This window comes from Ceratotherium simum, chromosome 4, assembly GCF_057802395.1.
Source record: "Ceratotherium simum simum isolate JZ-2026a chromosome 4, ASM5780239v1, whole genome shotgun sequence".
In the NCBI taxonomy this organism is placed as follows: Eukaryota; Metazoa; Chordata; class Mammalia; order Perissodactyla; family Rhinocerotidae; genus Ceratotherium; species Ceratotherium simum.
In genome coordinates, this window is record NC_141903.1 from 11,365,498 (window position 1) to 11,391,725 (window position 26,228).

The 26,228-nt window shown below is 36.9% G+C and overlaps 1 protein-coding gene across 1 annotated transcript; it reads left to right on the top strand.

Moving 5' to 3' along the window:
- On the top strand, positions 1-25,320 carry PANK3 (pantothenate kinase 3). Its single transcript, XM_004428547.3, has 7 exons — positions 1-262; positions 9,383-9,735; positions 11,971-12,224; positions 13,732-13,908; positions 14,777-14,900; positions 17,067-17,192; positions 18,768-25,320. Exons 1-7 carry the CDS (start codon positions 235-237, stop codon positions 18,816-18,818), a joined length of 1,113 nt encoding a protein of 370 aa, XP_004428604.1. The 5' UTR covers positions 1-234; the 3' UTR covers positions 18,819-25,320.
- The last annotated feature ends 908 nt before the right edge of the window (positions 25,321-26,228 follow it).

Sequence of the window (26,228 nt, forward strand, 5' to 3'; positions counted from 1 at the left end):
CCGGCGGCCTTCCCCAGCTCGCTCGGTCCCGGTCGCCCCTCGCGGGGGTGCGGGGGCCGCCCCCTGGGCCGGGCCCTGCCTCAGGCGCCGCCGCCCCGCCCTAGGCCCGCCCCGCCCGGCCTGAGGGGAGGAACCGGCCGGGCCTCCCCGCGCGGCCCAGCCGCCTCCGGAGTCGCCGCTGCTGCTCTCCGTGCGCCGGGACCGAGGCTGCCCCTCGCCCCTCAGGCCGACGCCATGAAGATCAAGGATGCCAAGAAACCCTGTAAGATGGGGGCTTGGGCCCGCGGGTTGGACGACCACCTTGGGCCGGGTCTGGAAGCCCCTTGGCGGAGCGGCCTGGCGGGAAGCCGGTCGCTCGTCGCCGGCGCCCAGCGCGGGATGGGGGCGGAGGGACCATTTCAGCGCCGGCTCCCGGGCTCCCTCCCCATGCCTCTGTACGGGCGTGACGAACGCCTGCCGCCCCCTGGCCCTTTCCTCCCACTTCCTCCGCGAGATCTGGGAGGTTGCAAAGGGGAATTTTTGATTCCGGTTTTGCCGAGCCAGACTAAGAGCTACCAGTCCGCGCTCCCCGCTTCCTCTGAAGTCGGGTTGAAAATGAGTGGTCATGGCTGTCACGTTGCGCGGGGGCATTTACCACCCTTTTTTTTACTGATTTCTGGACTTCCGGCTTGTGTCCTTGAAATCCCGGTGAGTTCCTGGGAGTTGTCACTGTTGTTACCATTAGAGCTTTTAAACACACGTGCATGTAACCTGCCGGTGGGTAATTGCCTTGGCTCGTTTTTGTTTAGAATAACAACTAGTTCATGTTTGTTTAAAAGAAACACAGATAAACAAAAAAGATAAAAGTCACCCATATTCCCGCCACTCGGAACTAACCACTATTTATATTTTGGTGAATACTCATAGATTTTTTCTACGACCCTATATGCGTGTACTTTTTTAAAAAACGTTCTTTCCATGCTTTAAGAGAGCAAATAAACTTTCGTTTGCGACCTTTTGTTTGTAGCCTTTTAAAAACCTTTTACTCCTGTAAATGGCTTATTTAATCACTCAGCCATTGATTGTTACACTAAAGTCCATTCTTCCAGAGCAACTAGGACTGTGGCGATGCATGCTTATATCTTAGAATTCTATTGATATTTTCCAGTTTTTACGGTGTCTCATGTGATCCTCCCCACAGTTCTAAGAAATCTCTTGCTGTAAAACAGAACACCGACACCTTCCCTTCTGTCCCATCAAAGTTCTTGTAAACCTCACAGGAGAGGCATCATACCGAAGCACTCTGAAAACTGCTAATTGTTATTTAAATGTGAGATAATTCGGTCTTAATTTTACGCATAGGAAATTGAACTTATGAACTTCACTAACTTTTCCAAGGCTACGCTAGCCAACTCTTTGCCTGAGGTCCAGGGCCCCAAGTCAACTGACTCATAGTCCAGTGTTCTTTCTTCTGCACCTGTGGGGCGTAGTCTAAATCCTTAGAGAAACACTAACCTTTCTAATCTGGTAGTTTTATCTGTCAATTGAAAAGAATTTTTTTAATGATGATTTCTTGTGATAGCTAAAGAGTTCTTGTCCAAGGAGTCTAAAATAGTGATGTGAAGGCTTAAATGACAATGTAGTGTAGAAACACTTCTAATTTACTCTACATTGGCTGAATTACACTGATCTTGAACAGATGCAGCAATGTAGAACACTTAGACATCTTCCCTCAACACATACATTTTCTCTGCTTGTCTTAGAATATCCATTTAGTACAATGAGTTTAACTATGACTAGCTCACGTTCTGACTCATGGTATTTTCTTTCTGCCACTGTAGTGATTTGATTTCTTAGATTTGGGCAAACTTGTAATCAGGTACGAATACGACCTGTGTCAAAAGTGCTTCAGCAAAGATGATATTTAAAAGTTTATAAAATAGACTTTAGATTGAGAAATAAAAGAACACCTATTTTTTAAAAGTAAGTTGCTTATAACTACATTGTTGTACATTGTGAAACCATTAATGTTAAAATAGAGTCATGCTGAAAAACTAGTCAGGTAATATGATTTAGAAGTCTAAAATAACATTTCCAGTTTCAAAAGGTGACTTTACTGCCTACCCGATTTTTTACAGTAAAAATAAAGAACATCTTGTTTTTTGTGTGTGTGGGAAAGAAAGTATTTCAACTGTGAATATAACTAGAAAGTGTTCTTTCTAATTTTTTAAACCACTCAGGTTAGCTAAAGATATATTTGCTTGTTTTGTTTTTGAGTCTTGTGTGTGTTTTTTTTTAATAATTATAAATTTAGTGAGCACTTAGCAAGTGTAAGGCACTATCATGGTACCATTTAACCCTTACAGCAGCACTAGTAACTAGCAGCTGTATCTCATACTGGTTAAACAAGTGACTTTGGCTTCACACACTTTCTTATTCACCTAAGTGTTAGAAAATATTGCTTTTAGATACATCACTAATATATTACTAGGTTATAGACCAAATGCATGTATTTAACCAGAAATATGAAACGGAATTGGTTTCATCCTCTAGATGGTATACCTAAAAGATAAGCATTTGAAATTATGTGTTAATTCAGCTCCAGGGGAAGGGTGAAGTCAGACATTAACCTAATGAAAAATTTTTGCTGGTTGAAATGATGAGAACCAAAACAATGCATTGTTTGTTTGCTTTGCCTTTACTTGTGTTTTTCATACTGTAAAATATTAGGTGTGAAAAATCCAAACAATCACGTGTTCCTCTGTACCTCAGCTGACGTGATTTCTTAAGGTATAGGTTTTTCAGCCTTTGTTTTGCTTACCTGTATGGCATGTAAATTGATTAACAAGGTGATAGTAAAAGATACGTGTATATATTTTTAATTTGAGGCAATATAGGTTTTTGCGTCTGTCCTTTGCTAACCCATGTGGTAAGGTGCCTGAAGTTTTTGTCAAGACCAGAGAGAAATATATAGCATCTGTGTGGTTTGCTTCTATATAATTTGATTGGCCTGTTTGTAAATTGAGTCATTACTTAAGAATTATCACTTCCAGTAGATAATAAGGTGCAATTGGAGATGTTAGCTTCTAATATCCCCTTAGATGTAACTAATTTACCAAAGGAAAAAAAAAAACTTTACCTGAAGCTTTTCTGAAGAATTATAATACTAAAGGTGTGAAGATGGTTATGTTCTTAGTCCGTTTCAAAACACCAACATTTTTATTTGGAATGATTATTGGGAAGAACTTGAAGTGTATCTGGAATTTACCAGTGCACATGCCCATTTTAGAATTTTGTTCCTTAAAATAATCCAGTAATATTTTGGACTTTTTCAGTATTTGGTTTGTCTTTCTACTAAAGAACAATTAAATCCTAATTTGGCATAGGATCCCTTTGGGCTGAAATCTGCATGGGGCCAACAGCAATCAAGTAGCTCTTGAATGCTTCTCCCCGACCCCTTTACCAACACTTAGCAAGGTACCAAACTTTTATAAGACAGCTTGGTAGAAATTAACAGTCTGTCCTTGTGGTTAGGTATCTTCTGCTGTTTAATCATTTAAAAAGATGGACACGCAGGTTTCTTCTTTTGCATACATAATTACCTAGTAAGAAAGATAATTCTTGGGGCTGGCCCTGTGGCTTAGCGGTTAAGTGCTCGTGCTCCCCTACTGGTGGCCCGGGTTCAGATCCCGGGTGAGCACTGACGCACGGCTTGTCCGGTCATGCTGAGGCGGCGTCCCACATGCAGCAACTAGAAGGATGTGCAACTATGACATACAACTATCTACTGGGGCTTTGGGGAAAAAAAAAAGGAGGAGGATTGGCAATAGATGTTAGCTCAGGGCCGGTCTTCCTCAGCAAAAAAGAAGAGGAGGATTGGCATGGATGTTAGCTCAGGGCTGATCTTCCTCATAAAAAAGAAAGAAAGAAAGAAAGATAATCCTTGGTAGCACTCTATGCTTATGGTGGTTCTGGATATTTTTGTTACTTTTTTTTTTTTTTTTGTGAGCAAGATCAGCCCTGAGCTAACATCCATGCCAATCCTTCTCTTTCTGCTGAGGAAGACTGGCCCTGGGCTAACATCTGTGCCCACCTTCTTCTGCTTTATATGGGAAGCTGCCACAGCATGGCCTGGCAAGCGGTGCATTGGTGCGCGCCGGGGATCCGAACCCGGGCTGCCAGCATCAGAGCACATGCACTTAACTGCTACGACACAGGGCCAGCCCACGAGGATATTTTTGTTACTTATGGGCAGCTCTGTTAGGCTCAAGTGAGAAATAGAATAGAAGCTATTTTTTTTGAAGGCCAGGTAAACAGATCATGAGAGATTCTAGAAAATTTTCAAAGTCTGCAGAAGGTAATGTATATTTGCCCTTATGAAAGTACTTGTTTATATTTATGGAATGTGTGTTTTGTTTTTTAAGTGTGTATTTTGGTTCATTTTTTTCACCTTGGCAGTGGAGAGTTTTATTCTCACAAGAATAAGAAATGTTTAGGTTATATGCAATAAGTAGGCTGGTTATGCACTGGTGACCTACTTTTAACCTGTCCCTTGGCTAGAAGCAACAAGCTATAGATAGTTGCCTGATTTCTTAGGAAACTAAAATTTTTCTTACCTCATGAATTATTAGTGGACTTGTGGTTGTACTTACCTCATACTTTTGTTGCAAATAAATAGTTTGAGCTCCATGCTCCCTCCTCCTTTCATTTTTGTCAATGACACAATATCAAGCATAAGTATTTTTTTAATGCACTGGAAAATGTACAAGTTGGTAATTAGACCACTTGCTAAATGATAGGAGTGGACCATACTTAAGAATTTGTGTCTTCTGTGTTCTTGTCCTCTCCCCCATGCATTTTTGGTTGTTTGTTTCGCTTGAAGAAGATTAGCCCTGAGCTGACATCTGTGCCAGTCTTCCTCCACTTTATATGTGGGTCTTGGCCACAGCATGGCTGAGGAGTGGTGTAAGTCTCCACCTGGGATCTGAACCTGCTAACTGGGGCCACCACGTGGAGCACACAAAACTTAACCACTGTGTCATTGGGCCAGCCCCTCTCGGTGCTTTTTGAATGGTGCTTGTTTCTCTGGCATAAGGAAATGAGGGTTTTTTTGTTTTTTGTTTTTTTTTGTGTGTGTGAGGAAGATCAGCCCTGAGCTAACATCCATGCTAATCCTCCTCTTTTTGCTGAGGAAGACCGGCTCTGAGCTAATATCTATTGCCAATCCTCCTCGTTTTTTTTCCCCAAAGCCCCAGTAGATAGTTGTATGTCATAGTTGCACATCCTTCTAGTTGCTGTATGTGGGACGCGGCCTCAGCATGGCCGGAGAAGTGGTGCGTTGGTGCGCGACGGGGATCCAAATCCCGGGCCGCCAGTAGCGGAGCGTGGGTACGTAACCGCTAAACCATGGGGCGGGCCCAGGAAATGAGTTTTAAACTCTGCTGAGTTGAAAGGATCTCTATGCAAAAGATGGCCATTACCAACTTTTGTTTTTCTGTGTTGGAGCCACAGGCAAGACAGTTCTCTTTCAGTCCCTACCTTCCTGATTTTAAGAAGAAAATTGTGGGGACAGCCCGGTGGCATAGTGGTGAAGTTCACGCCATCTGCTTCTGAGGCCTGGAGTTCGCAGGTTCAGATCCCCAGGGAGGACCTGATGCATGGCTCATCAAGCCAGGCTGTGGCGGCACCCCATATAAAATAGAGGAAGATGGGCATGGATGTTAGCCCAGGGCCAGTCTTCCACAGCAAAAAGAGGAGGATTGGCAACGGATGTTAGCTCAGGGCTAATCTTCCTCCCCCCCCCAAAAAAAGAAGAAAATTGTCGTAATTGAGATCTGCCAAAAGTAGAAGGGACGTGTGATGTTCTAGTTTGCATATTATGGTTACTAAGAAATTGATTATCTGCAATATAGCATCTCTACTTACCCTTCCTTTAAGAACAGACAGCACTGAAAGAACAGACATATCTAATAGGCGATATTAGGGAGATGGGAGATGATTCTTGGCCTTTTTGTATTGTTAATTTTAAAAACCTGCCTCTGTGGGCAATACCCTTGAGGATATCGTATAGTTTTTCGAATTTAATTTGCAGTTATTTCATAGAACCTTGTCTTTCTCTAGTGCGATATACAAACAAGTAGGTTACACCAAGGTTTAAAATTGAACGGTAATGTTCTGTTTCATGAGTTTCTTGGTTGTTGGAGGTTGTGTTCTTCTTTATGCCTTTTATACCATACACATTGTATTATATTCTTCAGTATTTAATGTAATTTAAAATGAATAAGAGATTTAATATACTGTAATATAACAAAGCTTTGTTAGAAATGTTTTTTCCTTTTTGTGTAAAGTTTTCTTTTTGAGATAGGTCAAGTTTGGTTGTTTCACGCAAATAGATCAACAAAAGCCTTTTAAAGGAGAAGTAGTGGAAGGTTTTTGTTTTCCTTTATCATTTTAATGATAATTATACCTAAACAGTCATTTTCTTTCTCTGAGAAAGAGTCAAACAATTAACACTTTCACGCACTCTGGACTTCGGAAGAAGGATTTCATTCAGTGAGCCTTTCTACTGCCTGCACCAGTGTTACATATTTTGGAATTGGCAATTGATATACCTTTGGGGTCAGAAACCTTTGTGCTCATGCATAGCTTTAGAAAAGTAGGTAATTTCTTTCTCTCCAATATTTTATCTATAAACTTGAAATATTTTCCTAGACAGTAAGATTCCTTTGAAACTTAATTCATGGTTTTGTGTAAGAATTAAAAGTTCTTCACATAAGTGTTAATTGGCGTTTTTGCTTTCAGGCGTGGCAGTATTCAGAGCCAGCCCTGATGGCCTAGTAGTTAAAGTTTGGCGATCACCACTTTGGTGGCCTGGGTTCGCTTCTCGGTCGTGGACCACACCACCCATCTGTCAGTTGCCATGCTGTGGTGGTGGCTCACGTAGAAGAACTTAACAGCTAGGATATACCACTGTGTACTGGGGCTTTGGGGAGAGAAAAGAAAAAGAGGAAGATTGGCTACAGCTGTTAGCTCACGGCAAATCTTTCCCTGCAGAAAAAAAAAAAAGTGGTAGTATTCGGTAGTATTCAGGTATTTATAAACGTCTGAGCAGACAGGAACTTCTGACTGAAAACAAAAATGGCATGAACTTTGAACCTGGAAATGCTTCAGCTTTTCCAGGTAGTTTGGAAAGTTCCAAACTACTGGTAGTTCCAGTAGTTTGCTCCCTGAGTAAACATTTTATTTGTGTGTATATTTTGACACCTGTGTGTGTTTGACACTGACAAAGGCAAAGAAAGAAAAACTACAAACATTTAATGATTTTTAATGTTTTGAATTTTGGAAAATAAAGGTTTTTAGCATTATAAATCTCACCTTGTAGAAATTTTTCTATCCCAAAATGTACTTTATGTGGCAGTAGTGATTTCCACAGCCCCCCTCCCCATGAAATCTAGAATCAAATAGAATTCATTTTGGTTATATCATATCGGAAGGAACCCTCTGTTTTATCTAATGCCCATTGAGAAGTGTCCTAATTACATATCTGTTCAGTTGACTGGGAAAATGCTGAAGGAATCTCAGGTGTGTTGGATCAATAGAGGTATTACATACTGTTTTCTTTAAATGTGTTTGTCCCGGCGAACACTTGCTGTGAATTTCCCTTCTGAAATCGTTAGTACTGCTGCTTGCTACTACTGATTTATTTGAACAAGCGGGAGAAAGGTGATATGTAACTTTTTATGTGAATTTCTTTAAGCAGGAATCCTAGATTTCATGAATAAACTGAAAACAAAATTTAGTGAAAGCACATTTCTTTTTACCTAAGGGTATTATATGGTGTCTCCTTTTTTTTTTTTGATTGTAAATGGCCTATCATTTGTTTCCAGAGTGTGTTAACTTATCTAAGATGGCCTCTGTTGCTAGCCACCCAATGAAATTGAGAAAATTTAGTCAGTTTCTTCTGCATCTTAGTTTTTTTTTTTTTTTTTGTGAGGAAGATCAGCCCTGAGCTAACGTCCATGCCAATCCTCCTCTTTTTGCTGAGGAAGACTGGCCCTGGGCGAACATCTGTGCCCATCTTCTTCCGCTTTATATGGGACCACGCCACAGCATGGCCTGACAAGCGGTGCATCGGTGTGGCCCAGGATCCGAACCGGGCCGCCAGCAGTGAAGGACATGCACTTAACAGCTATGCCAAGGGGCTGGCCCTGCATCTTAGTTGTTGATACAAATCTACAGGTGACATAAAACCATAGTGGCTGTTTGGGGTCTTGTTGCCCTACCTTCCCAAAGTATGGTCTTAAGTCATTTTACTTTTTTAAAAAAAATGTTTCTTTTTTAAGATTATCTTCAATGTAGGTCTGGATCTGCAACGTGGGTTTCAAATACAAAAACAAATGAGCTATTTCTCCAGAAGATAATGAGAATTACTCCTTCCTTGTATTCAGTATAATTTACTAATTTCAGTAAATGTAAATTCTAAAATAGAGAAATGTATAGAATCCTTTCTCATTGAGTTGTATGATCCCAGTTTCTAATGGGACACGTGTATTAAATAAGTAAAATATGAATATTTAGGAAACAAAGTAGAATTTTAGAGAAAACTAGTTTTCCTTAACTTATACGTAAAAAAAACTATTAAATACATTTTATCAGGCATTTTGTAATCCATGTATCTTAAGCATTAAATTATTTTTGAGTCTCTATCATAATGGTTAAGATCCCAGGGAATATAAACAGACCTTAAGGAAACTAAGATTCAGAGAGGTGAATGGCTTTTCCAAAGTCATATAGCCTGGTTGGTAAGAGCACAAGGTCCCAAACCCACACGATGCTGCCTGCTCACATGTGCTTGTCCCCAAGTAGACTTTCCTTAAACATTATCAATAGCTAATTTTATTAACCAGATGTACCATAGAAACCTAATATGCTTAATGAACAAAGAAAAAGATTTCTTTTTAAGGAGGTAATTTTCCCTTGGGTCACTTGAAGTGATTATAGGCCAATTTTATAGGCCAATTTTATTACATTAAAATCCTTATAGAAATGTTTTCAAGCCCTAGGTGATGATCTATTTATTAAAACAGAATTCCTCCAAATTTTTTCTAATCCCCTGGGGCACATGATGAGTATTTAATAAGTGAAGAGGAATGCCTACCAGACCAGGAATGAAAAGGCCCTGGGCCAGCTCCAAGCATCCTATGTTAGGGATTTTTAGAAAATATGCAAAATAATACTCTGAAGGGAAAAAGGTGAGTTGCACATAGAAGACGTCTACCTTGTAAGTATTATTGACTGAATGTATGGTTCAGGGTAAATGAAGATGGTGGCTAGTTAACTAGTTCCTGATTTGCATTTCCAAAATTTATATGTATATGTACATATTTTTTTTTTTAACCCACAGCCTTCCCGTGGTTTGGAATGGACATTGGGGGAACTCTAGTAAAGCTCTCATATTTTGAACCTATTGATATCACAGCAGAGGAAGAACAAGAAGAAGTTGAGAGCTTAAAAAGTATCCGGAAGTATTTGACTTCTAATGTAGCCTATGGATCCACTGGTATTCGGGATGTACACCTTGAACTGAAGGATTTAACACTTTTTGGCCGAAGAGGGAACTTGCACTTTATCAGATTTCCAACCCAGGACCTGCCTACTTTTATCCAAATGGGAAGAGATAAAAACTTCTCAACATTACACACGGTGCTATGTGCTACAGGAGGTGGTGCTTACAAGTTTGAAAAAGATTTTCGCACAGTAGGTATCGGTTACTCAAAGCCAAAGATTGATACCCATTCTCTTCAACTTTTAAAATATGAGGCTAGGTTTCCATCTAGCATGTTTTTTAGGTTAGTTCCCCGTGCTGATACAGAGGAAGTATGTATTCATGACTAGCTTTTGATTTGGGGCATTTAAACACCTTTATAGGATGAGTAAAAATTGCCCAGATTTGGGCTTGTTGTACATAATGTTTGGTAAAACTTGTTAAGTTTAGAGACTGCTACAATGCTACAATAAAAGGGGATTTCAGTGAATTTGGTGGTGTGCAAAGCCATATATAAATAGGGCTTGAATTATTTTCACTATTATTGTCCTATGTTTGCATGGTTTTTTGAGTATTATCCATATAGTTATCTTTCTCAGGGCCTTCTGCTTCCCAACCCCCAGCTGAAGTGAGTGTCTTGATTAGTCAACACCTGAATGAAAGTGTCTGTTACCCCTTTTCTCCTGATTTTATGCCATCAACCCTACTGTGTTCCTGTCTCAAAGCTGGTTGTCTGGATATGGCAAGAGGACTATGTAAGCGTTGATTTGAGTTGTGTGCTAGTAGGGGTTTGCCAAGCTTCTAATCCTTCCTGTTAGAATAAAGATTAAAAAGTGTTATTTGGGGCTACTGAAATTTGTTTTCCTTGAAAATATGCATGTGGACCATTTAATTTCTCAAATTCGTATTAATAAAAGTCTGTTAATAAAACATAAGTGATCACGTATATGGCTTACATAAGTGAGCCCCTTGTAATTTGGTGTAGTTTAAAAGTCTAAATTTTTATTAAAAAATTTTTTTCTTTTAATGGATTATACTGATTAGTACTCAATTTATTGAATAATTTGAGCATCAGTTTCATGAATTTGAGACTGGTTTGCTTAGAGACATGATATTTAATGTTTGCTAGTATTCTTGCCAAAAGCAGTGTCCTTGAAGCCAACTTTCACCTGGGCATTGAAGATACTTGTATTGAAATAGGGAGTTTTAATTTTTTTTATTAAAATATCAATATTTTCTAGTGATAAAGTTCTATAACGTTTTTGTTGATGCGCAATCATTTATTAAGCTCATATTTGAGCATCTAGTATGTGTCAGGTATTGTGCTAGACATGGAGAACTCAGCTAGGAATAAAGACATAGACGTAGTGTTCAAAGATGGCAGTATTCTAGACCACACAGATAAGTGAATTATATGTAAAAGTGCAATGCCTTATAAATAGTACTATTGCTATGAAAAGAGGTGCCATGGGAACACCAGAGGAGTGGTTACCTAACAAGTCCTGGAGAATTGAGAAGCCTCCCAGAGGAAGTGATATCTAAGCTGAGATCTTTTATAACAAATGTTTTATGTTACATTCTTTACTAACCTGAAATGAATTTAATAATTTCAAACTAGTACCCAAAGTATAATATAAAGACAAGAAATGAAGGTATTTATATATCAGTGGGTAGATTTCTAGTATGATCACATGAGAGGGCATAATGAAGTAGTTAGAGGCTTGCACCTGTACATAGATTCACCATGAATTCTAAAGCCACAAATGCTAGATTGATAGGGTATGTTTTATTGGAGAATTAAATACCATAAATGGTGTTGCTGTTGGTGACATAACTTTCCAAGATGCTAAACAAGACTTGGTAAAATTCCCAGTAATAAAAAGTACCGTATTTCTTCGTTTTAAATGATGGTTGCATTCCTAGCAAATTTAGTGTATATTAAAACCGTGTAAGGTATACTTTGTGTTTATGTATATAGATCAAAAAAATACTTTGTGCTTACATAGGTTCTGATAATTGCAAACAAATTTTCCTACTGCTACCTACAAAACTTTTTTGTAGCGTCAGAACGCTCAAAGATAATGCAGGGATGGAATAATTCTTTGTTTTGCACAACTGTCCCACCCATTGCGGGCCTTTGGCATCCCAAATCCCTGCCCTCTAAATGTTAGTTTGGTCCTCGCCTGCTCCCCATCTTTGTGAAAACTAAAATGTCCCCACAGATTTCTAAAATGCCTCCAGAGGTAATACCACCATCACTGAGAACCACTGGACTAGATGAAGTCCCTAAGAGATTTTGACATGAAACAAAACAAGTGAAAATGTGGGGGTCATAGATGATTTTGAAGTTTTGTAAAGTGTACAGTACAATTGAGTCAAGTATTTTGAATGTTGTCCTTTGTTCCCTTTGTGAAACTTTTTCGTGTGTGTTTTTTTTTATTTTTCAGATTGGAAACCTCCACCTGCACAAACTGGATGAACTTGACTGCCTTGTAAAGGGCTTGCTGTATATAGATTCTGTCAGTTTCAATGGACAAGCAGAGTGCTATTATTTTGCTAATGCCTCAGAACCTGAGCGATGCCAAAAGATGCCTTTTAACCTGGACGATCCCTATCCACTGCTGGTAGTGAACATTGGTTCGGGAGTCAGTATTTTAGCAGTCCATTCCAAAGACAACTATAAACGAGTAACTGGAACAAGGTAGTAGCCTTTTTATTCTTATTGCAGCATTCATATTGTTTTTTATACACAGAAGTTGTGAAATCAATATATCAATGCTTCATTGGGAAAATAACATGTATTTGTGCAACAGCAAAAAATGTAGATGTATAAGTTAAAGTGTTGCAGATAATATTGTTTTATAAGGTATGTATATAAAGACTCAACTAAAATCATTAAATATTTATATTTGGTTAGCGTCAATTGGCATAAAAATTTTCATAATGATTGAATTTTTATCTGGAATGATTCCAATAACTTTTTTAGTTTCCAAAGAATTTTTCTTCTTTCCTTATTTTTCACTTTTTTGTAGATGTTTTTAAGCGTAAAGCTTGCCACGTGCTGATTCAGTTCACATTTAAGCAGAGTATTGGGCACTATTGTGATTAATTCTTATAGGATGAATTTAACATGAGCTCTTTATGGGATAAGATTAGTGTTCCAAATAGCCCATAAAATTTTCTATAATACCTGAAATATAAACGTGAAATGAGATTTCAAAAGTTTCCTTATGATTCTGATATGTACTTTATCAACTTTTAAGGAGGGTGGAGACTCTTGTTTATTTAATTGAGGAAGAAAGGTTTTGGAATACTTTAGATTGCTTTGTGAAAAAACTCATTTTAATTTTAACGTAGTTCTCTTACCTAAATGACCCTTAAATTTAATTAGCATTTTATTTCTGTGGTGGCTAAAAATCTACCTCCATTGTGACTTTCTATGCCAGAGAATTACAAGGAAGTATTACCTACTTCAGTCAATTCTAAAAGACAGAAATTCAGTCTCTTAACTAAATTCCAACAGTGATTCAGGGATAGAACCTGTTAGAAAATTAGACAAGACTAGGGAGCAAAGGTTTTGATTTTAGAGATTAGAGAGACGTGATATTTTGTGTGCATTTCCAAAAGAATAATAGAACCAAGTAAATTTCTATTATTAACATGATAACCAGGCTGACATAAATTTTCTCACTGTATTCATTTCTGGGTCATGTTAAATGTTAATGTATCACATTGAATTGATTTCAGCATTGTCAGGCCAAGTAAATAGGCCTGTCACAAAATCATTTCTTGGAAACCATTAAGAATTACAGGTTTTCTCCTTTTAATTCATATGGTACTAATTTTTAACACTTACTCCTTTTCCACACACACAAAAACGTATTTTTAGCAACTACAAAGTGGAAGGTATTGGGTGAAGATATTAGAAGATATAAAAGATCTTCTTCTGTCCTCATGTTGTTTCCACCAGGTGATTTTTTTCCCTTTGGTTTATTCTTTGATCTGACAAGTTTGGTTTTGCTAAGCATTTTTCTTACCTTTCTTCATTATGTTAACATTTCAGCACTTGGCACTAGCAATATGTTTTCAGCACTTAGCATTAGCATTCAGTAGTAGCAAGATTGAATAAATGAATGCTCCACCCTTTTACTTTGGAGGAAGAATATAGTGTGTAAATGTGGCTCATCAAGTTTCTTTATTTTCTTTAGCCTTGGAGGGGGTACCTTTCTGGGTTTATGCAGTTTATTGACTGGCTGTGAAAGTTTTGAGGAGGCTCTTGAAATGGCATCAAAAGGTGACAGCACCCAAGCTGACAAGCTGGTCCGTGATATTTATGGAGGAGATTATGAAAGATTTGGTCTGCCAGGTTGGGCTGTAGCATCTAGGTAAGTTTAACACTTACGTTGCCATTAAAGTTGCTTATTTAGTTTTGTGTGTGTGTGTAAGGAAGATTGGCCCTGAGCTAACATCTGTTGCCCATCTTCCTCTTTTTTGCTGAGGAAGATTGGCTCTGAGCTAACATCTGTGCCCATCTTCCTCTATTTTGTACATGGGACATGGCCGCAGCATGGGTTGAGGAGCGGTGTGTCGGTCTGCACCCAGGATTTGAACCTGTGAACCCTGGGCCACTGAAGTGGAGTGCACAAACTTAACCATTATGCCACCAGGCCGGCCTGCTTATTTTGTTTTTAGAAAGGAATACATCAGGACGTTGTAAGGAGGCTTCTTCTTACCCAGTTTAGGTTCCAAGTTTTGAACATTCTTGTAGTTTAAAAATTAGATATACATTAAGAAGTCTCCCCTGAATGCACCTTATAGGATTCTTGAGTATCTTTCCAGTGTTTCTTTATGTCAATACAAATACATATCCTTATCCTCCCCTTATATAGAAGGTAACTTTTAGAAGGTAGCATTCATATGCTATTATAATGCATAACTGTATATACTCTTCAACAGCAATATGTCCTAGCCTGCCTGCCTGCCTGCCTGCCTACCTTCCTCCCTTTCTTTCCCTGCCCCGCCCCCTTCTTAACAGCTTCGTGATATTCCACTGTGTGGATGTATGATCATTTGCTGGAAGTTTGGGTTGTTTCCAGTATTTTGCTATGTACAGTTCAATGGGTCAGTGAGTAACTTTGTACATACCTTATTTTGTAAATGTATAGATAACATCTGTAGGATAAATTCCCAAAATGTATGAAATGTTGCTTGTTATCAGCAGATTTGGTTTTATTTGTTTTCTTTTCTCTGCAGTTTTGGAAATATGATTTATAAGGAGAAGCGAGAATCCGTTAGTAAAGAAGATCTAGCAAGAGCTACTTTAGTTACTATCACCAATAACATTGGTTCTGTCGCACGAATGTGTGCTGTTAATGAGGTAAAAAAATTTTAATTATATGAAAAATGTGAACTGGAGTCTTATATACATGTAGCAGGGCTTCTTCATGTTCTTTAAGGAGGCCTCTAGGATTGAGATTTCCTAATTCATTAAATCCCAAGACTCATTAAGTATACATGTTATGTACCTAATTGTTACATCACCTTTGAAGAAACTAGCAGATAATTAAAATCGGAAATAGGACAAACATATTTATATTTCATATTTATCCAGAAACCCTTTCAGAAATACACAATCTAAATCTCGAAAGATGCAAAGGAAAATTCTAAACATAAGACATTTTGAGGTAACTGATTATTGAGGGGGAGGTGCTGTTAATGTTGCATTTGATTAGTGAAGCACTTGGAAGTTTTCTTACTGCCCTCGGCTTCTTTACAGTGCTGCCTTGTTGCATATGGATCAAGCAGCATTGTACAGGGCTATGAAGGCATTGAGACTTGTTCTTCACATGAAATTTGAATGATGTATGCTTATGAAAAGCATATACTGCTAGATTGACCTCATAGTTGGTATATTTTTATCTGAAGGAGACATATATTGTCTGCCTTATGTAATATATTTGCCCATTTAGTTTTTGTAAATATTAAATACTTTAAATGAATGGGAAATTTGCTTTTTGAAGGAATCTTTTTGTTCATTCATTCATTTATTCACTAAATAAATACTTACAGAGTACCATGTGCTAGGCATTGTTCTAGGGACATAGGATACATTAGTGATGAAAACAAAGTTCCTTGACTTTGTGGAGCTTACATCCATTCTAGGGATGTATTAAATATGTACATTGTTTAGTGTGTATTAGGTGATAAATGTAATTTTTTAAAAAGAGAAAATCAAACAAGATAGAATTGAGAGTAGACCAGAGTGTGGCAGAGGACAAATTGCCAAGTAATTGGGTGGTTAAAGGAAGGCTTTATTGAAAATGTGACCCTTGGGCAAAGATTTTGAAGGAGGTGAGAGAATCACGGATGCAAGTAAAGGTCAAGAGAGGCTCCAGCAGAGAGAAAAACTGCAAAGACCCGAATTAATCCTCTGAATTATTGTATGTTTAAATCCAGAATTCTGTCTCTTAAGTTTCTTAGTAACAGTGTAGTAAATTGGTTGAGGGAGCCACTAGCAGGTGTTTTGTTTTGGGAATATTTCACTTTTGGGGGCTGACAGTAATCTGGGACTCTTTTTCTTAGCCCTATAGGTCTAGATTTTCACTGGCCAATTGACTTAATAGTAATAAAGGCCGTAATTTACACTATCCAAACTCAGTGTGCCAAAATGTATACTTAAAAGTCAATGTATAACTGTGAGAGTAGAATCAGGTTTTCTGAAGATTCAAACACCAGTTTCTCCACCTAAGATTTCCTAATCTTAGAGTTACCTAAAGAAACAAATTAGCAGAATCAGCAAAAGAGAGTGACTTCATGGGTTAGGCTGGGAACAGAGAATGCTCGAAGCCTGGGGGTTGGGTGTGCGTGCTGGTGCCCCAGTCAGTGCTGCTCTCCATCTCTCTATATAAAGTCCGTAGGTTGCATGTCATTGTTGAGCATGCATTGCCACATGCTGGCAAATTTACAGCTTTTTTTAATCCTAACCACATTTAAAATACTTTTCCTTGGTTTGTCTCCTTTAATCTCATCAATATTTCTCCAAATTATTTTGTCAAAAACAAGTTTCATCTGTAATGAGTTATTAGGGTCTTTCCAGAACTTTTCTTTGTTAAAGTAGAATTTATTTTTTAGAGCAGTTTAGGTTCACAGCAAAATAGAGTGGAAAGTAGTATAGCAAGTTCCCATATACCCCTGACCCCACAGATGCACAGCCTTCCCCACTATCAACATCCAGCACCAGAGTGGTATATTTGTTACAGTCAGTGAGCCTACACTGACACATCGTTATCACCGGGTCCAGAGTTTATGTTTGGGCTCACTCTTGGTGTACGTTCTATGGGTTTTGACAAATGTGTAGTGACATGTCCTGAACTAAATTTTTAAATATTCAGGATTATGCAGGTATATACCAGGAATGTAGTAAGCACTAAGAAAAGGTAGTAGCTGTTTACGTTTTTAAGTAGAGATTTTATAAACCCTATTGTATTGTAAAATCTACTTGATAATTTTTTTTTCAAGTCTTGTCTTTGTTCTTTTCTTTTAGAAAATAAATAGAGTTGTCTTTGTTGGAAACTTTTTACGTGTCAATACGCTCTCAATGAAACTTTTGGCATATGCACTGGATTATTGGTCAAAAGGTCAACTGAAAGCATTGTTTCTAGAGCATGAGGTATGAGAGGAAAATAATGTTTTGTGGATTTTAATAGCATGCTTTTATATGCAGGTTTCATATATTGCTGCTGCTTGCTTTATGTATTTATAAGTAAAGTATAAAACTTCTGTTTACCTAAATAGTATATTGATTCCCTCACTTCACTTTGAGTTGGGGGGATAGGGGTTACTCTAACCTGGCAGGCACCCCATTAGGATGAGAGTTTCACAGTTCTTGTGACCAAGGGAGAGCAATATCCGGTCTGTGAGCTTCTTAAATACTGGGGCTGCTTGTGTACTTAGTGCATTTGTTTTGTTATATTGTTTTCTTTGTTTGTTCTCCCCTGAGATAATAAATGTTAAATGTGAACAGTACAAACATATACAGTTTAGCAATGAAAATTCTCCTTAATCCTCCCACCACAACCTCACCCCCACCTCCAGAGGTAACCATTGTTAACATTTTGGGGTTTATTCTTAAAGATTTTTTTTCCTATTCATTCACTACATTCAGTTAAATTCTGATCTGAGTAAATAGCAATTCACATAATGTTTTCAATTAAGTAAACTTGCTTTGATTTATTTTGTTTCTGATCAAATTGATACATTATTAAGAATTTTAATAACACGGATTCAGAGTGTTTGTTCTGCTCTTATAAGCTTCCGTGTTTCATTGTCACTGCTCTCACTATACAGATCAGAATGGTGTGCTCTGTGCAGCTCCACCTGGCATGCCGTATGCTGTGAGGGGGCAGGCGGAGTCAAAGGAATTTTGCTGAGGAAAACAGAGGGGCACAGAATTGCAATAATGGCCCTGGAGGCTTTCATGTCTAAAGGCTATGCTTTAAAAATATGTATTTCAGGGACCGACCCCATAGCTTAGCGGTTAAGTGTGCACACTCCGCTACTCGCGGCTGGGGTTCGGATCCCGGGCGCGCACCAATGCACTGCTTCTCCAGCCATGCTGAGGCCACGTCCCACATACAGCAACTAGAAGGATGTACAACTATGACATACAACTGTCTACTGGGGCTTTGGGGGAAAAAAAAAGGAGAGGATTGGCAATAGATGTTAGCTCAGAGCCGGTCTTCCTCAGCAATAAGAGGAGGATTAGCACGGACGTTAGCTCAGGGCTGATCTTCCTCACAAAAAAATTAAAAAATAAAAATATGTATTTCAGAGGTATATATATCAAGAATACAGTTCACAATTTTTTTTTTTTTTACAAGAACTGACAACACAGAAATTGGTAGATTTCTGAATAGATGTTCTTAAATAAATAGATTATACCTAACGTGTTCTTTTTTTTTTACAATTTTATTTATTTATTTATTTTTCCCTCAAAGCCCCAGTAGATAGTTCTATGTCGTAGTTGCACATCCTTCTAGTTGCTGTATGTGGGACACGGCCTCAGCATGGCCGGACAAGCGGTGCCTCGGTGCACGCCCGGGATCCAAACCCAGGCCGCCAGCAGTGGAGCGCGCACACTTAACCGCTATGCCACGGGGCCGGCCTAACATGTTCTTAATAATGGTTAATATTGATGCTAATTTAAAAGCTGCACTACATTACTAATTGTTTTAAAATCACACAGGGATACTTTGGAGCAGTTGGTGCACTTCTTGGGCTGCCAAATTTCAGCTAAAGCATCAGGTTTCTCTCTGTTAGTAAATGTCATCCAAGAAGAACTGAAAACCGGAGGCATTATTACTGCATCATTTGTAACTGGGAACCAAAGGATAAAAGAGTAGCACTATTCCTGTTGATTTTTAAATGTCAAAATAGTAAGCTGCTAAATGTTGCCATATTCAGAGAGAGCTCTGTAACCTGTGAAGTATTTCTAGTTGAAATGCTTTCCCTTCTGTATATAGCCAGTGGTAAATCTTTAAATGCAATACAGCCTCTGATTATTGAGCTTCCTCTCAAAAAGATTTTCTATTTATTTTATGTAGCCAACATTGCAGTACTGTATTCTCAAACACGAATCTTAAAGTCTCAGAAATGTTTAGCTCATGGAAATAATTGATTCTCTATATTTGTTACAAGTCTGTTCCATGTATGTTTTGGTTACTAATAAGTGGACAGTAACATACCCTGTATCAAAACTGATTGAAATGGCAATCAAAGATGATCATTTTTATGTGATTTTAGAAATTTTAAGGCAATATTAATTATTCATTCTTGTGGTTTTCCTACCATATCCCCCCAAAAAGCATGTTTATGTGATCTTTCTCCAGAGGTATAACCCTTTTCAAATGCTGTAATTTAATTGAAATACTGTTAAATATTAGCCTGAATTTTAAAAGGACTCCTAGAAGATGCACATAATTGGTGACATTGTACTTCTTTATTTTGTGAGTTAATCAATGTATTTAAAAATGTTTAATATTTTTCAGTTGGAGGCTTAATTACTTATTTGAAAGTCTATTGAGTGAGGTCCAAGACTATTCAATGGAATATGGTTTGCGTGCATTTTAGGAGTTCCGTGTTCTTGCTATATGACATTTATCTCAGACCCAGACTTAGTCATTTCTGTTTAACTAGGTCTAAACCATTAAAGCTAAAGACTTTATTCTATTATGAGCAGCAGCAAAATCACATTTATTCTAAATGGATGTTATGGAAATCTGAAAGATGAGTTTTGAAACTTTGTGGGAGTCTGAGGCAGTATTGCAGAATTATAAAAGGATCAGTGTTTCATACATTCTGGTAATAAAAGCATTATAGTTCCAAAATTTGTAAATCCTTTTGCCTTGGAATTTGTTCTCTATTTTGAAGTCATTTTGTGTGTTATAAATTTTTTTCAGATTTTTACTTTGGCAGTAATATTTTGGAGGTCCAGTAGTTCAGTGAAGTTGTTTAAGACTGTTGCTTATGGTTTAGGAAGTAGAAAGACTTGGGAAAAAATATTCTCCTCCTTAAATCTGGATGTACTTTGAAGAGCTTAAAATTTATTTACATTACAGGAATAAGGGAATATTGCATGTGTTTTTACAGATGCTCCATAGAGAACAGTTTTCAGTAGACTATCAAGAGGTGCTTGATAAAGATGTTTCTCCTTGTAGTTTTCAAATTTTGTGCTCAAATACTTAAAATTCAGTTTTATCTAAACACATGAAAATATGAATAATAGGGGTGAATATTTAGAGGGAAAAGCACGTGAAGGTAAGCTTTTAGAATTTAGAATATTTGGAGCTTTGAATTCATGTCAGTCAGTCATTTTGAAAACCTACAATGACTAAATGTTTCTTACTTTAATGTTTTCCATTGTAGTGACTAGATATTTCAGCCAAAAGCCATCTGTTCAATTTATTTTGAAATTCTGTGGTTTGGGGATTTGTACAAAAAGTTTTTATTTTTAAATAATAACTTAAAGTTGTATACCTGTGGCAAACTACATCAGCAGCTATAGGTTTGGGGCTGCCTTTAAGAAAGAAATGGAGGGCCAGCCCCGTAGCTTGGTGGTTAAGTGCGTGCGCTCTGATGCTGGCGGCCCGGGTTCGGATCCCGGGCGCGCACTGACGCACTGCTTCTCTGGCCACGCTGAGGCCGCGTCCCACATACAGCAACTAGAAGGATGTGCAACTATGACATACAGCTGTCTACTGGGGCTTTGGGGGGAAAATAAATAAATAAATAAAATTTTAAAAAAAGAACCAATTGTTCTAAAAAAAAAGAAAGAAAGAAATGGAATGGTCAGAGTCTATATAAGTTAATTTGATCAATACTTCAGTTAATTTTTGGGACTGTGAGTCATACTTTTTGTCCTTTGAAATGGAAGTTAGCTGCTAAAATGCTTATAAAGTGAACAGCCATCTCACACTCTTGGCTTTTCTTGCGTATAATCTAGAATTTCTGGAGTAATAAGTAAGAACACAGAATTGTGATGCAGGCTGCCAAGATTCTAGTGTTTGATTATGATCTTAAGAAAATCCTTGTAAGCATACAGAGGTAAATATGTTTGGTTTTAATCCAAATCAACATAATGCCTGAAAGCTCCATGTTCTTGAACAGTGCTGGCTTAATGGAAGTAAAATATGAGCCACATGTAATTTTACATTTTCGAGTAGGCACATTTAAAAAGTAAAAAGAAACAGGTGAAATTCATGTTAATTATATATTTCTATTTAACCCAGTATATCTGATATGTTATTATTTCAACATGTAATCAATATAAAAAGTTATGACATATTTTACTTTTTTTTTGGACTTAGTCTTCAAAACCAGTGTATATTTTACTGTTACAGCAGATCTCAATTTAGACTAAACACATTTCAAGTTCTCGGTAGCCACATTTGTATAGTGACAACTGTATTAGTGCAGTTCTAGAACTAGCTCTTAAAAATGAACACTATTATGTATCCATTAAAACGTTATGAATATGGGCTTTTTAAAGAATGTTTGGGAGGGGGAAATATGGGAACTTTATTTTTTAAATACAGAAAGGGGAATAAGAATTAACTCATTTGGGCTAGTTTATTTTACACCGACAAGCGGTATTTCTGACCGTTCCAAAAATTTCTTACATTGCATCCTGCCATCTCATCTTTGTGTGTATCATATTTCCAATGATACTGATAAAGTTTCCTAAGACACATCCCTGACTGTCCTGAACAGTCTCCAAAATGTATATATCTCCTTCACTGAAGCAAATTTAATGATTCCGATGACTTAAATTCCACTCCGCCGCCCCCCCACCCCCACCATCTAATTGAACTTTGAGGAGCCAATTTTAAAAGATTGAAAAGAGAGCCCTTTCATTCTTCATTGCGTTCTGTACACACAAGAGAATCTTCTTTATAACTTTTGGATTTAATTTACATTCTTAAAAACTCTGATAATATTTTCAAATGAAGGAGCACTAATCAATTTGTTTTGGGGCTCGGTAAAGAACACAAGGTCTAGAACTTTCCACCACCACTACCACCCCCCAAAAAGGATTGCCTTTTAACTAGAGACTTTTAGAATGAATGGCCTTCAGTTATACACCGCCATTTCTCCGAAGGCAAAGCGTTAGTCAACTTGCTTGCCTGTCGATGTGGGCATTCCTTGCTTAGCTATTCTAATTTAAATAGGTGAATCCTTAGTTTAGGTCAAGTCAGTGCCATTGCCAATAATATACTGGTAGTTGACAGTACTCCAGGAGGTTCAGATTATTTATCAAATATTCGACTCTATAAAGATTCCTGAGTTTTTTACCTTTGCGTGAAAATGTGATTGCTGTATTGTAAGTACCAGCAGCTGAAAGGGAAAAGGTTTTCCTCTATGTTTAGCAGTACTTTTGCCTTCTAAGAGCAGTCCATCACATCTTGTCTTGATTTCTAAGGTTGCATTCTTGGGTGGAAAGCTTAGTAAGGCATTAGTTTCCAATGGTCCTTTATAACCACTCAGCTTGTTAATATGCAAAAATTTTCACAATTTGTTTAGTGTATTTTTTTCTGTTGAGCACTTTATGCTTTTTAGTCTATATTGCATTTGAGAATGTAGTTTAGAAATTCTTTCTCCTTTAAAGCTATGTAAAAAACTGATAAAGGATAATCACCAGAAAAATGGGTGCATTATTTTGCATTTAACTTACTGTTTTGTGGTATATAGAAACAAAATTTTAGAACTATATTGCCTTTTTGTATTATTACTTACAAGATATTATTTACAAAATACTTTGACCTTATTTAAGAGGATTTGCCTTGAAATGTCAATGATGTCCTGTTTTCCCGATAAGTTTGTTTAGTGTTTTATTCTGCTACCGAAGGAGTTCAGCCAACTTTGTTTCTATTATCAGATAATCTCAGAAAAGAATGTGCTTTATATTACTGCCTATTTTCAATATTTGAGACACTAGTTGTCTTATGTTTTCTACTGAGCCTAGTAATAATCAGCAAAGACCCAAAAAAGTAATTTTTTTCCTTCCTTTCAGGTATTTTAATAGCCTATTAAAAATAATAGTGGCATGAAAAGTAAATCATCCTAGCTTTTCGGCGATATCTAAATTTTGGGTAATTGCCACTTCCAAAAAGTTCAGATGCCTTATGAAAGCAGTCCTTCTTGTTTGCAGTATCTGTCTTGTGTCTTAAGTGGACATGGGATCATAATTGGATATTGTATTAGAAATAGTGCCGGCCACTGGTCTCACTTCTTTGAATGTTACATTCTTCATTCATAAAATGAGGGAATTGGTTTGTTAAAATGGGAAATGACTCAATTGTCATCAGGATCCTGAGAGAGAGAGTTTGTTGCTCCATTCATAGCAGCATTTGGAATGACTAAAACAATTTTAAAACAGTTTGTTCCGATATTTGGCGCACATTTTGGAGTTACTTTTATTTGTATATGTTGATAGGTACTAGATTTTGGATTCTCAACAAGCCAATAGAATGGCATCAGTTATTCTTTCGTAGTGTTATGTTATTGTGTGTAATGTCCAAGTAGAGATACCTTAAAGTAATATGAAGGGTTTTATATATATATTAAAGTGTATGTGCCTGGAATTTTTGTGTTAACTTTAAAATTATATGGGCATTATTATCACTTTTCCATTGTACAAAAAGAAACATCCCACTAAATTCATAGGTGTTTGAATATTAGATATATTTGGGATTTTTTTGAGTGGCCCTTTTCTGCAAACTGTTTCTTATATCTGATCATTGTGAGTGGGGATAGATGTGGGATAAACCCCCCTGGGATTATTGCTTTTGTTAAACACAATTCATAGGGAAGTTTATGAAACACAATTTTAATTACCTGTGAGTTGAAATGTCATGGATTATAGTCATCTACATCAAATACGATGAAGATCTAAAATACTTTTATCCTTAGGATTGTCTGAGAATAATCAGATTGGACATGTCTGACATTCCCAGTTTACTATTTAAAATAAATCTAGCAATGAGTTGATACTGGGACCTCAGATACTATAGTTAGTGCTGAATGATGTGTTTGAGGGGAAATTGATTTTTTTTTAAGGGAAAAATCTTTACATTTTGGCTCTTTCTGTAGTCAAAAGGTTATTTTTCTTTTAGATTTTCAGTCTTTTTGCTGCAGCTGCCACTAATTTTGTGTTTAAAAGAACTAATGAGTAATGTATTTTTCAAAAGAGTGAATCAAATTAAAATTCAAGATTTTGAATTGTATAAATATGCAACTAAATTTTAATTCTGATATTGCTGATTTTTTTTTTTTTTGCTATTTCTTAACATCTTTTATACATTACAGTGCTTAAAAAAGTTCCAATAGCTTTTAAAGAAAAGATTTCAGCTTTTACACAGTTTGTAAAGTATGCATAAATAATGCAAACAGTTTGAGATTATCTTAGGTTTACATTGTATCTCTGAATCATGGGTCTCATACTTGGCACAGTCAGTAGTCGTTGCAGATATTAAACCATTTGGAAATTTACCACTTGTTTCTGAGGTGCCGTTTTTAGTTTACAACCTTTAGAAACAAAACATAACTTTATAGACTGAACGTCAATATCCTAGTCACCTTGTCCCAAATATAATTAATGGAATTAGGATGTAAGTCATGTTAAGATGGTTTTATCAGTTTTTGGAAATTATGTGCTTTCACTTTTTATTTGAACTATAGTGAAACTTTGACTTTTTAACTGAAGTTGAAGTTTTAATTCTGCCCAGTTATTGACCAAATCATACCTAGATGTTTCTATATGTTTTTACTTATACAAGCCATTTCAGTTTGAATTGCCTTATTCTGTCTATTGCATTGTTCTTATGAAGTCTAAGTTTTGTCATGTTGGAATTCTTCTAACACTTAATCTGTGATGTAAAAATGTATGATGTGCTACAAATTTTATTCATAATAAACTAAGTTATAGCCTATTGTAATCTATAAAACATTTCTTGTAAATTGTCTAATTTATTTTTTCATTTATGTACAGTTTCTTATGTAAATTTTTAAAATATTTGTTATGGCCTGTTCTTTAACATTCCCATATTCTTTTCCTTAATGCTTATTTGCATGAAAAAAGTTAGGTTTTGCTTGTTTGTATTGTATGGCCATTAAGCCAACTTCAGTACTCTCTGCCTTTTCTGTAGTTTAATTTTTTCTGGTTTTATTCATATTCTAAATAAATGTTAAAATCTTGCTTTTTATGTCCTACTTTCCAAATAAATTCTGTAAGTTGTTTACTATGTGTATCTTATTGTTGTTTATTTTATATATTGTACTCCCACATTTCCACTATAATTATAAAATGTAAGGTTTTAACTGAAATTAACTAGAGTTGAATGTAAACTCTGAGAGCAAGGACTTTGTAAAGTCTTGTTCATCTCTATGTTCCCAGTACTTGGCACAGAGAAGGCAGTCAATAAATAAATACTTGTTAGGTGAATTAATTGTAGAGAAAGTGTCCTTATCTCGTTAGTCTGCCTATATAAGATAGAAGTAATCATAGTTTTTCCCCACCTTTCTCGCTCTAGCATTAGAAAGCACAAATGTTAGTTTTTCAGAGATGCAATCCTTCATGAAATTTAAGACTTAGACTTATTAACATATGAAAAGCTTTGCTTTTTCTTGAAATGAGGCCGTGTTATCCGACACTAGAAATGAATGTCAGCAACAGAGAAACTCTTAGATATGCTCCACAGGAGAGATGCCAGAACACGCGTGGTATTTTGGTATCACAGTTTGGGGTTATTTCATATGTGCTTCCTCTAAACCAAAACTTCATTTACTTGTTTTTGTTGACTTCAGTTTTAAAAACTTTGAAGATCTTTCTTAATACAAGAAGAAGTAAGTTAGAAAATTGACCTCTGTGTTTTCAAATTGTGTGATTATCTAGACTCCAGGCATCTAGCAATGGTTGAAAACATGAAGACTACCATGTAACTTGTGAAGTAAAAGTCCAGCAAGAGGGAACTAATATGAAAAAAGTGTGAGAAGAAGACTAAAAGAGAAAATTATGAGTTTGGTGTGGAAATACTAGATTTGAGGTGTAGTTTATCTCTCCAAGTATAGAAGTACTGTAAGCAATTGGAAGTAAGCTACTGAAGAGCAACAGTAGTTCAAGGCTACACACATAAGTATCTAAGTCCTTCAT